The sequence below is a fragment of the Heterodontus francisci genome, chromosome 6, assembly GCF_036365525.1.
Source record: "Heterodontus francisci isolate sHetFra1 chromosome 6, sHetFra1.hap1, whole genome shotgun sequence".
NCBI classification, from domain to species: Eukaryota; Metazoa; Chordata; class Chondrichthyes; order Heterodontiformes; family Heterodontidae; genus Heterodontus; species Heterodontus francisci.
The window spans coordinates 70,261,379-70,274,988 of NC_090376.1; the positions used below are offsets into that span (position 1 = coordinate 70,261,379).

Genomic DNA, 13,610 nt, shown 5'->3' on the forward strand with positions numbered 1-13,610 from the left:
GCACCAAGGCTCCTTCGACAGCATCTTCCAAACCTGCGACCTCTACCAACAAGAAGGACAAGGGCAGCAAATACATAGGAACACCACCACCTGCACGTTCCCCTCCAAGTCACACACCATCCTGACTTGGAACTATATCGCCGTTCCTTCACTGTCGCTGGGTCAAAATCCTGGAACTCCCTTCCTAACAGCACTGTGGATATACCTACCCCAAATGGACTGCAGCGGTTCAAGAAGGCAGCTCAGCACCACCTTCTCAAGGGCAATTAGGGATGGGCAATAAATGCTGGCCTGGCCAGCGTCGCCCACATCCCATGAATGAATTTTTTAAAAAGCCCGCAAAACTTTTTTTTATTCGTCCATGGGATGTGGGCATCGCTGGCTAGGCCAGCATTTATTGCCCATCCTTAATTGCCCTTGAGAAGGTGGTGGTGAGCTAATTTGCGGTGAAATTTGTATCTTCATTGTAACAGTATTTCTTTAAATACCCATCCCATCCTTCTCATGCCACACCCATCCAATTCCTTTCATCTCTCATATTATCCCACCTTTACTTCCTATGCGATCCCCATCCCATCGCCATCCCCCATTCCACACCTCCCATGCATTTCCTCCCACCTTATGGTTGCTACTGAAGAAGCCTTGTAGCCACTACGCCAACATTGGAGGGGCTTATGCTTAAAGTAGTGGATGAGGTGCCACACAAATGGACAGCTTTGTCCTGGATGGTGTCAAGTTTCTTGAGTCTTATTGCAGATGTATCCATCCAGGCAAGTGGGGAATTTCCATCACACTACTGACGTGCTTTGTTGGTGGCAGAGAGAGACGTTGGGGAGTCAGGAGGTGAGCCATTTGTCGCAGGATGTCCAGCCTCTGACCTGATCTAATAGCCATGACATTTATGTGGTGGTCAGTGGTGCACGCCACAATGTTGATTATGGGGCAGTAAGAGATAGTAATGCATTTGAATCTGATGAAGTGGTGGACACTCTTCTTGTAGGTAATCATTACCTGGCACTTGTGTGGTGCAGATGTTTCTTTGCCCAAGACTGGATGTTGTCCACTGCTTGCCATATGTGGTTGTGGACTATTTCCTTATCTGAGGAATTACAAATGGAGCTGAACACTGTGTAAATATAATCGAACAGCCCCACTCCTGACCTTATGATGGAGCCTCGGATGCTGTGCTGAGAAACTTCTGCAGCGATCATCTAGGGCTGAAATGATTGGCCTCCAGCAAGCACAGAAAATTCCTTAGTGTTAGTTATGACTCCGGCCACAGGAGAGATTTCCCCTGGATCCTCATTGATTTCAATTTTACTAGGGCAATTGGTCAAATTGTGCCATGACGTAAAGACAGTCATTCTCACCTTGTTCTGGAATTCAGCTTGTATCCATGTCTGCACCAAGCATTCTGCTCTCACAAGACTCTCAGTAAAACACTGCTCATTCTTACAATACTCCCTTTGCATAAATATGTGCCATTGTACATTAGAGTCATGTGGACAAAGTTATCTAATTGCCCTCTAAAGAAAGTCTTTCGGCATCCAGAAAGCTAGAGATATTTCAATTGTTTGTAACTGATATTGTCTATGTTTGCCAATTTATGGATTTGTACCTGACGTAATGAGATGTGGAGCCAAGTTGTCCTAGTGGAACCCAAACTAAGCATCAGTGAGCAGAAAAAAAAGAAAAAAAGATTTGGACCGGATATCTCAAAGTGCTTTACAGCTAATGAAGTACTTTTGAAGTGGAATCACTGTTGTAGGAAATGAAGCAGTCTATTTGTGCTTAGCAAGCTCCCACAAACAGCAGTGTGATAATTACTAGATAATGTTTTTATGACGTTAAGTGAGGGATAAATATAGGCTAGGACACTGGGGAAAACTCCCCTGCTCTTCTTTGAAATAGTGCCATGGGATCTCTTACATTCACCTGAGGACAGACGCAGCCTCGGTCTAAAGTCCTATTTTAAAGTCTGCCTCTGACAGTACAGCATCCCCTCAGTACGGTACTGAAGTGTCAGCCTTGATTTTTGTGCTCAAGTCCTGGAGTGGAACCTGAACCCAGAGCCTTCTGACTCGGGGGAGAATGCGACCAATTGAACCACAGCTGACATACAACTGGTGAATAATTGTTGTTTGATGGCACTTTTGATGATGACTTCCATCAATTTGCTAATGATTGAAAATAGGCTAGTAATTGGTTGGATTGGATTTGTCCTGCTTTTTCAGGACGGCATATACCTGGTCAATTTTCCACACTGTCGGGTTGATACCAGTGTTGTGGCTGTACTGGAACAGCTTGTGTAGGAGCGCAGCTAGTTCTAAAGCACAGGTCTTCATGATTATAGCATGGATGTAATCTGGGGCGATAGCTTTTGCTGCATCCAGTGCTCTCAGCTTTCTTGATGTCAGGTAGAGTGAATCGAATTGGCTGACAACAGGTATCTGTGACTGTAGGGACCTTAAGAGGAAATCAAGATAGAACATCCTCTCGGCTCTGTTTTAGAAGGTGTGTGTTCAATTCCAACTTCAGAAACATGAGCACATAATCTTGGCTAACACTCCTGTGCAGTATTGAGGGAGCACTGCACTGTCAGCTTTCAAATGAGACCTTAATCTGAACCTTCATCTGACCTCTTAGGTGGAAGTAAACGATCCTATGGTACAATTGGGAGTTCTTCCTGTGGCCTGAACAATACTTATCCCTCAATCAAATCAGTGAAACAGATTCTGTTCATAATCACATTACTGTTTGTGGAGACTTGCCATGTGAAAATTGGCTGCTGCGCTTCCTAATTGCAAATGACTACAGTTCAAAAGAACTTCATTGGCTGTAAAGCATTTTGGGATACCACAATAGGTGCTATATATATGTAAGTTTTCTTTTCTTTCACTTCTGGGGGAAGATGACTAAATGCTTCAGACTTGTCTCCTGCAGTCACTTGCTGGACTTTACCATCATTGATCAGGGGTATTTTCATGGAACTTCTTCCTGCCATTAGTTGCTTAATTGTCTTCCACCATTATCAAACTGTTAAATATTTTTTATGATTTTGGCTACACAGTTTAACCTTATCTCAAAGCCAAACTTTAAGTCCATACTTGGTAGTACTCATCCTGTACATGGCTTAACAATCGTTTACAGTTCTTCCAGAATATATATGTGGATTCTGGCCTCACATTCTAGTGAGAAAATAAGGGCAACACTCTGCTTATTCTTTCAATATTACTTTCACATAAATAGGTGCTGTTATACATTAGAGTCATTTAGACAAAGTCATCTAATTGCTCTCCAAAACAAGTAACAAACGAATTACAAATCCATACACTTTCCTCTTGGGAAAGCATTATTGTCCAGCTTTAAAATATCTCCATGATAACATTATCAAAAAAATAGATACAATGAAGAAAGTCATTTGGCACAAGTTGGCAAAACTGCATGCGAGAAAGAAAGGGCAAAGAGAAAGTGCCTTTATAAAGCACTATCATGTCCCACCATGTCCCAAAGCACCTTACAGCCAAGTAATTACTTTTAAAGTGCAGTCATTATTGCTTTATAGGCCAATGCGCCAGCCAATTTGTGCACAGCAGGGTTTCGCAAAAAGCAGTGAGATAAATGGCCAGATATCTATTTTGATGATAGTGGTTGAGGGATAATTTTGGCCAGGACACCAAGAAAATTCCCCTGCTCTTCTTTAAATGTGATCTTTTACATCAGAGGACCTCCATTTAACATCTCACCTGAAAGGTGGTGCCTCCAACAATGACCCGGTTTCCAAGGAAATGCGATTCCAAATTTGTAAAATTAATTTTTCAGGGCCAGAGAGGTTGTTTAGTATTTATCACATTGTTTAAAAACTCAAAATCCTGAATGCACCAGCCCTAACTTTTTTAAGCTGTTTTAGTGCGGAACTAGTGGGCAAGATCACGCCGTTGCAGTCAGCAGCGAAGGAATAACGCTCGCTGTTTACCTTGCTCACAACTGCCCACAGCCTTTTTGCTGGCTTGTCAGAAAAGACGTCCTCTAATTTGGTGTATTTTCCAGTATGGCACTCTCTACTACGGATCTGTGACTGCTGTGTACAGGGCAAGCAGCAACAAAGCTCTTCAGCCAATCAGATTGAAGTATTGTCACTGAGACACACAAGAGTCCAAACCAGGAAGTATAAAGCAAGAAATATAAATTAGATTTAAATGATGTACAGAAAGCGAAATAAAGTTTGGTAAATACAGATGGGATTAAGGAACAGAGATAAAAGAGACACACAGAAAAGTAAAAAGAAATCTATTTAGGAAACAAGCTCCAACACTAATTTTCTTCCAAGGGAATGCAATTCCACATTTGTAAAATTAATTTTTCAGGGCCAGAGAGGTTGTTTAGTATTTATCACATTGTTAAAAACTCAAAATCCTGAATGCACCAGCCCTACCTTTTTTTAAGCTGTTTTAATGCGAAACTAGTGGGCAAGATCACACCGTTGCAGTCATTTCAGTAAAAAGACCAATGTTAAGAGATTCCTTTCTATATCAGCATGTGGTCGGTGGTAGCACTCTTACCTGAGTCAGAGGGAGAGAATTCAAGTCACACTCCAGGAGTTGCGTACTTTAGCTGACACTGTGCCAGACTGAGGAAGTGTAACATTGGCCCAGAATTTGAGATGAGAATAACTGTCAGGCTATCAGCACTCACCGTTATAATGGAGGAAATCTGTTTGCAAAATCTGGAGTAGCACATGCGCAATTAAATGTGGAAATCTAGATGTTGCTGCCAGACATACGCTGCTCCTCCATAGGGTGTACTGTTGCAGTCCTCACTTATGGACTCATTACTGAAAGGCTGCATTTGCTGACAACGCAACCACTAAGTGGCGCAGTATTGGCACATGCGCAAATGCAGCCTCATCCACTGAAACATCACTGCAACATCTCAGGAGCTGCCAGTAATAAAGATGGCGCTGCTCAATTTGTCGCAAAAAGTAAACGCAGCCTTAAACTCACAGTGGCTGCAATCGCTGCCTCCATCCCACCCCAGCAGTACCTGTGATAGTTCAGAACCAAATAACCTCATTGCAATCTTGCAATTCGCTCTTTGTATGATGCTTATTATTCTAAAATACTGGTTTTGGAAATAGATTCATGTGAATCATAGATTCATTCTCTTGCACAATTACAGCAGTGCAAATGGATTCTGGGCTATAATTCAGATAGAAGCCATCACGTTTTTCTTCGCCGCTCCTTCCCGCGCGCGTCTGTTTGCTGCTTCTCCTCCTCACCCCCCCCCCCCCGCCCTCAGCCACTTGCTCCCGTCCTTGTTGCTTCCCCACCTTGGTCACTCGCTCTGCCCCAATGGCTGCTCGCTCCCTGCTGCTTCATCGGGCGGCACGACAGGGAGCGATCGGCCAAAGTGGGAAGCGACGAGGGCGGGTGCAAGAGGCTGATGGAAGGTGGCGGGGACCGAGTGGCTGAGGGGGGAAGCAGTGAGGCCTGCAATTGGGTTGGGGGGGAGGTTAGCGGTGAGGACGGATGCGAGCAGCTGAGCGGGAGAAGCAGCGAGGGTGGGTGCGAGTGGCTGATGGAAGATGGCAGGGAGCCAGCGGCCGAGGGGGGAAGCAGCGAGGGCGAGTGGCTGAGGGAAGGCAGTGGCAAGACAAGGAGCAAGTGGCCCCATTTCAGCATGCGATGACATTTTAGAGCGCATGAGCGAATTAGTCCTGGCAAGCTGGGTGCTGACGTAGGCTGCGCATGCGCAGCACCATGTTGGCAGGAAGAAAGCATTCTGTGCACGGGAACAGCTGGGAATGTACTGATGAGGTCGGCTGCTTTTAGACCTTTTACTGTTATTCTCAAACTGTTAGATTTAAAAAGTGGTGGCTTGTAAGGAGAACTGTTGTCTATACAGATCAGAGCACAGGAACAGCGTTTGGGAGTAATTACTGGAGGCAATGGATGAAAAAGCATGAGGACGAGTGCATTGATCAGCTTTTTAGAGTGGCTTCTTAATAAGACACTACAATCTGCTTCTTTTGAAATCTTCTGTCAGTTTAAGAATACTCAAAAGATTTGAAAGGAGTTATTATTTAAAGAAAGATCATATATAGTCACTTGATATTATCAGTGACTTTTTGCCAATCCTGGAGACTTTCATCCATTTCCTTAAGTGATGTCTCCCAACTGCTGGCACAACCATCAGTCCCTTTTGCGCACACTATTTTCGTCATAATCTCCCTTGCTCCCTGTGTTTGTGTACCTCCATTGTCTATCTCCACTGCTCTGTGCAGCAGATCATCGTGTTCTTACTCAGTGAAACTTTGCTCATGTACCAGGGACACCCTTTCCATCATGATAGATAATCCAGGTTCACCACGCAGTTAAACCAAATTTTAGCAAACTTTTATTTCTAGCAGATTTTATTGTGTGTGTTGGCTGTTTCTCCAATTGAGCTTAAGTTCAAAGCTTAACAATCGAGCCTTCACTAAACTGACTTATTAGTACCTGTATGTTTTTCCTTTGTATTGAAGATTAATAGTATTTGTTTCAGACTTACTCTGGAAGTTGAGGATTATATAGGTAAAGGACACACATACATTCCATGATCTAGTTTTTTGAACTTTCAGAGAGCTTTTAACAATGTTTCAAATGAAACAAACTTTTAATTAAACCGTAAACCATAAAAATCCAGAAAGAACATGGAACTGAATAACAAACTGGTTTAAAAAAATACAAAAGAGTATTCATGAAAAGTGTAATGTCAGACTGTGGGAAAGTGAGTGAAGGGTTACAATAGTTGATGCTTGGACTTTGTTTCTAATTCAAGTAAATAAACTGAATGCTGATGAATATACAGTACTACGCAGATTGAAAAATGCGGGAATTTTAAGATGAATGGAATTAAATTAGTATAGGATGACTTGGAAAGGGATGTAGAAATATTGGTAGGCAAGTCACTTTCAAATTTTAGACTGTGTAGAAAAACATTAAAGAGCATAATACAGCACTCAAGACCGTATAGCCAGATTAGTAGAAAATAAATCTGCAGAAATTAAGCTTCATAGGTGTTGATCAGACTATACTGAAGAATACTATGTTTGATTTTAACCATTGTACCACAAAATGATATTCTTGAATTACTAAGGCTGATAACAAGTGTGAAGGGAATGAGGGATGAGAAAAGTCTGGAGAGGTTTAAGCTTTGCAGTCTGAAGAAAAGGCAGTTAACGAGGCACCTCATCAAAGTACATCAAATGTTCAATGGTATATGTGAGGTAAAATGGAATTATTGCTTAAAAGTACACTAAAAATTATAACAGAAGTCATAAATGGACATTAATGAAATTAGAACTGATATCAGATTATCAGTGATGAATATTTGAAATAATTCACCAAATAAGTTAATAGAGGCAAAAGAATCTAGATTATTCAAAGCACAATAAGGTGCACTTTGATGAGCAAGCTAGTGTACTAGAGGCATGGGCTTCAATAGGTTTGATGGCTTTTTCTTGTTTCTAACTTGTTTCGTGCTCTTACAGACCTATGAATTTATAAATATTCTTGTACACTACATTTAATTAGTTTAAAGTACAAAATGAAAGTAACAACAACTTGTATTTATATAGCACCATTAATGTAATAAAATGTCTCAAGGCAAGGAAAATGTTAGTACTCTGGTTTTGGGGAAAAATCAGTTTTAAATTATGACATTATTAATAAAGTTTCTTTCACTACAGAAATAGTTTTGAATTGATTAAATTGAAAATCTATTCAAATAAAGCAACTGATAGGCACATTGCTGTAAATGTAGGTTTTGTGTCTTCAATGTCTTGTCTTTACTTCTGAGATTAGATTGGGGAAATGGATTAAACTGCAATCAATCTTCAAATATTATTTTACAGAATACTCACGTGAGATGGCTTATGTCTGAAAACATGCAGCACCGAAGCTTGCTGCTGGCTGTGTGTGGATGGGCAGTCTTCATGTTGCTGTTTGTCAGTAAATTCATAACTTTAAGTCTCAGAGATAAAGAAGGTAGGTCAGGAATGAATGATTATTATTTTTTGCTTTCAGAATAATCAGCCTTTGGGATTTAACGTGTGGTCTTAATTTGGTATAGCACCAATTGTACTATCATGAAATGTATTTTTCCCCCTTCCTCTCCCCTGTTATAGGGCCTTCTCCAAATACTATTCCACAGTTGTTAGAACAGGCAAGGGAGCCACCTGTGCTAGGCCTCTGCTATGAATTATACATGAATGGCGCAAGTGCAACATGATTGAAAGAGATTTCCTGGACAGATTTTGGAGCAGTATTTCAAAGAGTGAGTGAAATAAATAGCCCTGAAATGTATTAACCATTATTCCTTCATTCTCATCTTTGCTTTACTGGCCCTTTGAGTTCTATAAAAACCTATAATCTAATTGCTCCTTCAATCTTGCCCTGACTTCTCTGTAACTTCGGGAACATACTTATTCACATTTCAGACATGCGGCAGGAATACATTCAGGCAATTATACATTCCCAGCCCTTAATTTTACATCAGTTTTAAGAAGCAGAAGGTTTAGCCTTAATTTCTTTAAAGCAGGAAGTTAATGATAGCAACCATCTGACAGTTGGCAAAGCATTAGGGAGAGAGATTTCTCATGGTTTTGATGGGCAAGAATTGGATTATTGTGGTCCGTTGGTCTGAAAGTTGCTAAGGACTATTTGGTTATGTTTTCCAGTTGCCTCTCCTCTACAAGGCTGCTGGGCCATGCTTTCCCCCAGTACTAGTAGAACGTGGCAATACCAAATACTGCCTAACTATCCCACTAATAGCTGAAACTTTCTGCAGCTGAACCATAAAACATCCCTTTCCAGGTACTCTACCACCCACCCCCCCACCTGTCTTATCCAGGTCCCAAGGTTCCCTTCAATGTTCATAAATCCTTAGACCATATCCCATTGCTTACAGATCCCAGAATAGACCCCAGTACTCCCAGTTCTGAAGAAGGGTCACTGACCTGAAATGTTAACTCTGCGCCTCTCCCCACAGATGCTGCCAGACCTGCTGAGTATTTCCAGCATTTCTTGTTTTTATCCCAATACTCCCGTACCTTGAGATGACCGAACACAACACTTTCAGATCCTCAGGCTCCTTTTCCCAGTGATCTCAGTTTCTAAAAGTGACTTCATTGTTCCCAGAAACCCCCTCGGCAGTGTTCCTGGAACCCCAGCACTCTTCTCCCAATGTCCTCCTTCAAAGTACTACTGGACGGTGAGGCCTCATCCTAGTGCTGCCGGACCCCACACCTCTTTTGAAGGCCACTTAATGATAAGTCGATGTCCCTGGTAATATTAATTGATAAAATATCCCTATTATTAAAGCTTCTGACCATGAGCAATACCAAAGCAGATCTGTTAGTAATATTTTCAGAACTTTCCTGTATGTGCACCACAGGCAGTGTCTCTATGAAGATGTTGGAGGTACATTTTTCTTTTAGATCTTTGTTCATTGATATTTCTTTGCATGACTTTAAAGTTTGGGGTTGTTTCTGCTTGTTCAGCAGGGACAGGAGGACAACCGGCCAGGGGAACCCGCAACCTGCTGGCCCAGTGCAGCCTCATAATGGGGGAGGGGGAGAAGGTGACAGAGTGGCCCGGCTACAACCACCTGTCAGGAGACGAGCCTACCCAGCAGGCAGGATCTGTCGTCCGTGTTTGAGCTTTCCACGAATGTAAGCGCCAGTGCCGAAGAAGACTGTGCCTGTCACGGGAGGCTGTCACATCTTGTGTGAGATGCTGGCAGCGCAGGTCGCTTCCAACTGCGTGGGTGGCCATCCAATGCCAGTCGCACTGAAGCTAACAGTAGCACTAAATTTCTTTGCATCAGGCTCATTCCAGGCTTCTTCAGCAGACATATGCGGAGTCTCCCAAGCATCAGAGCATCACTGCATTAAGATTGTGACTGATGCCATATTCAGGCATACCAACCAATTCATCAAGTTCAAGATGGAGGCTGCCTGTCAGGCCAAGACAACCAGAGGATTCAGCACCATTGCTGGGTTCCCCATGGTGCAGGGCATTTACAGACTGCCCTAATGTGGCCATTCGAGCACCTACAGGTCAGTCAGGGGCCTTCATTAACCACAAGGGGTTCCACTCAATAAATGTTCAAATTGTCTGTAGCCACCAGAAGGGAATATTGCAGGTGTGTGTTCGTTACCCTGGAAGCAGTCACGATGCATTCATTCTCCGGAACTCCCAGGTGCCAGCACTATTCAGCCCTCCTGAATGCCTGCATGGATGGATGCTTGGTGACAGGAATAATCCGCTGAAGACATGGCTGATGACATGGTGAGGAACCCAAGGAATGAGGCAGAGGAACGGTACAATGAGAGCTATGTGACTACCAGAGTGATCGTAGAACAGACTATAGGTCTTCTCAAAATGAGATTTAGGTGTCTTGATTGCTCAGGTGGAGCCGTCCAGTTAAAGGACGGCTCAGGTATACAATTTAAACCTGACCTGACCCGGGCCCGAGTCCTTTGGTTTTTTCCCGCACCCGACCCGACTACCGGAAATTAATGCCGCTTACTCTTACTTCCCTTTCCCTCCGTGACCAAAAGGCAGCACTGCCACTGTGGCTGACCCGGCCCAACCCGACCTGAGCCCGAATGCCGGACCCAGAAGAGTGACCTGACCTTAACCCGACATGTTGTCGGATCCCATCGGGTTCGGGTCGGGTAGCCATGCTCTATCTCCAGTACTCGCCAGCAAAGGTTTCGAGAATTATTGTTGTCTGCTGCGCCTTACGTAACCTGGTGATGGAGAGGGGAGAGGCCCTGGAGGATGATCAAGATCAGCGCGAGGCATCCTCATACGAGGATGGTGATACAGATGAGAAAATGCGGCCGCAGCCGCCTGAACGGCGGGGAGAGGGAGCTGGAGGTCTGGGGGAGTTAAGTGCAAGGAAGACCCGGGAGGCTCCAATACTTAGGGGTTTCTCCTGAACAGAGACTCAGCAACCAGACATTCACATGGCAGTCTGAGATGAGGCATTAGCAGGAGCAGGAACCGCAGTGGCACTCACCTTCAGGGGGAAATCTCAGCTGATACGGGCCATCTTTCCATCCACACAGTGCAAATATGTCACCTCTCAAATAATCCTTCTCATGCAGATCAGCCAGCTCGTCTACAACATCAGCATTAACTTGTGACATATGAAAATGCCAAGTGAAAAATTTATTAAGTTTTAGTGCATTTATGCATCAAATAAATATTTCTAAATTGCACCAGTGACTCCGGAGTGCTGTTACTGTGAATATTTGAAACGTTTGCGAGTGCTGACGTGTGGGGACAATCCCTTGCCCCCAGCCACACCAGAGACAGGTGGCTGATCAGGCTGCTGCATTGCTCTGGATGACTTTGGCGGCTGTCCTCTGCCTGCCCAAGGCCTGCGGGTCGCAGCATGTCAAGGTGACCCTGAGAATTCTCAGGACCACCCTCTGACACCCTGGGAGTATGCTGTGCTGATGTCACTGGCAGAGGGGACAAAGAGCTTCAGGATGCATCAGGAGCGCCCTGAGAAGATCTGCCATATGAAATCCGCTGCTGTCCCTGTGCCCTCTCAAGGCTCCATTGGTCCTCTCTGTTAACCTCAGAGGGGTGAGCAGCTTCAAACTATCGCCTGACCATCAGAGTCAGATCGCTAATGCTCTGGTCCATGGAGCCCACTCTCTCTGTGAGGTTATGCGTGGCCTCCAGGATCGGGCCCTCCATTGCAGCTGCCAATCTGTTAATGGAGGAAGCCAGATGGATAGATGACAGAGAATATGCGGTACTCAAGCCCTGGATAGACATCTCCAAAGTCTGAGTCATAGCAAGCAAAGTCTCTGGTAACTCTGTCAGATCTCCACGCACCGCTTGCTGCACCTGCAGCATCTCCTGCCGAATGAATGTCAGCAGAGGCTCGTCATTAGCTTGTGGCTCTGCACTGGCGTGGCCTCCCACAGTCCTCCAATTGTCAATCGGCCGGTACTGCCTCTGGCAGCTGATCCAGCAATTGTGTGGTGCTGACACCAGGTTGTGACCATGAATCTTAGAAGACACGCATCCCAACCGAGGTGAACGTTTCTGAGCTGGTGCTTGGTGCGGGGCGAGGATGTGATGCTGCACCCTGTGAGATCCACTGCTCTTCTTCAGAGGTGGACGGATGAGCCCTGGAGACGCTTCCTAGCCGTTGCTGTGTTGCACCTGCAGGGAAAATCAGAATGATCAGATGTGATCAGCACTCCTGACTGGAGGACATGTTATGGACGGCATTGTGGGCATTTTTGTGCGATTTTAAGTTGGAGAGCGCCCTTCAGTGCCTAAAACAATTGCCGCACCACGCCCCCCTCACTCCGCCCCTTCGACCACACACTGGGAACTCTCTCTCCTGGCCCGGTGCGCCGGCCTCGCCATCAGCTATCACTCTCCGTCCTCCCCTGCTAGCATTAATGCATCCTCCTCCAGTCTGCTCAAATATGCCAGGTTAGCCACGCCACCACCGGTGCGGGAAATCTCATGGGCATTATGTCCCCTCTTCACCTGTGTAGACACAAAGCAATTAGTTAAGACATGTTACTTGAAAGATCACCCACCCCTTGGGTTGAGTGCTGCATCTCAAACCAATGCTTGTGAAGTGCACAGATGGAACACATCTGGACCACTGTGTGTCACAGATGTGCCTATTATATGGCCCAGGGCATGGCTGCAGCCAATTACTGACCATTGATGGCTTCGACCTTACGGCATCAGCACCCATTGACCCTCCCATTTTACATAAAAGATGAGATGACTGCGGAATGCCCCTTACCCTGGCAGAGCGCAGAAGGTCATTGACCCGCTTGCGTCACTGGAGCCATGTCCTCCTAACTACTCTGCAGCGGCTGACTGCCTCCACTACCTCCAGCCACGCCTTCTCAATGACCTGGGGAGGCCTCCTCCTTCTGTCGGATGGCAAGAGGATCTCCCGCCTTGCCTCAGCTGCAAGGAGTCCTCTGAGAAGCGAGAGGGCCATGCGGCTACTTCTCCCTTCCATTGCTGCAAGCAGATTCTGGTGGTGTTCTGTTTTATTTTCAGTTGTTGGATCGGAGGGCACTTTAAGTCCTCCTCCAGTCCTTTCACTCTCAGTCTCTTGTTTTTTCCTTTGCAGCAGTTGCTCCTCCCCACGTCATCCTTGCTGCAGGTAAGCCTCTTGGAGCCACAGAGGTTGCTGATAGCCCTTTTAAATGGCTTTCAGCAACTTCTTCCAGTTCTCACCCTGCCCCCGCCAACGCTCAGCCTCCCGCCCGCGTGCGCTCTTTTCATTCAGAAATACGCCACGGGGCTACTAATTGATTGCCTCACGCACGATAGCGGCGTCAGCGAGGCACGGAGTGGGAGTACGTTCTTCACCTGCTTACGCCTCCCCAAACTCTGAGCCGCCAACGACGGCAAAATTCCAGCCATAGTGTCTACAGGCTCTTACTTGATCTTCATTTCAACGTAGACATGGTTGTGATCTACAGCATTAAAAAATGTTAACTCTTGAAAGAATTTATATCACTAGACTTTGTCACTTTAGGATGCTTCAAATATGCTTTAGCAGTA

General features: G+C 45.0%; 1 protein-coding gene across 3 annotated transcripts in view; it reads left to right on the forward strand.

The window, feature by feature from the left end:
• The window catches only part of chst10 (carbohydrate sulfotransferase 10), an 86,792-nt gene that overhangs the window by 16,865 nt on the left and 56,317 nt on the right, over nt 1-13,610 (forward strand). For 2 of the 3 annotated variants that reach the window (XM_068033880.1, XM_068033882.1), the window contains exon 2: nt 7,895-8,027. In XM_068033880.1, coding sequence (XP_067889981.1) covers nt 7,916-8,027 — 112 coding nt within the window. In that variant the 5' untranslated portion in view covers nt 7,895-7,915. Of the gene's footprint in view, nt 1-7,894; nt 8,028-8,178; nt 8,317-13,610 lie in introns of those variants that run through there. The other variant, XM_068033881.1, reaches the window with a different exon arrangement.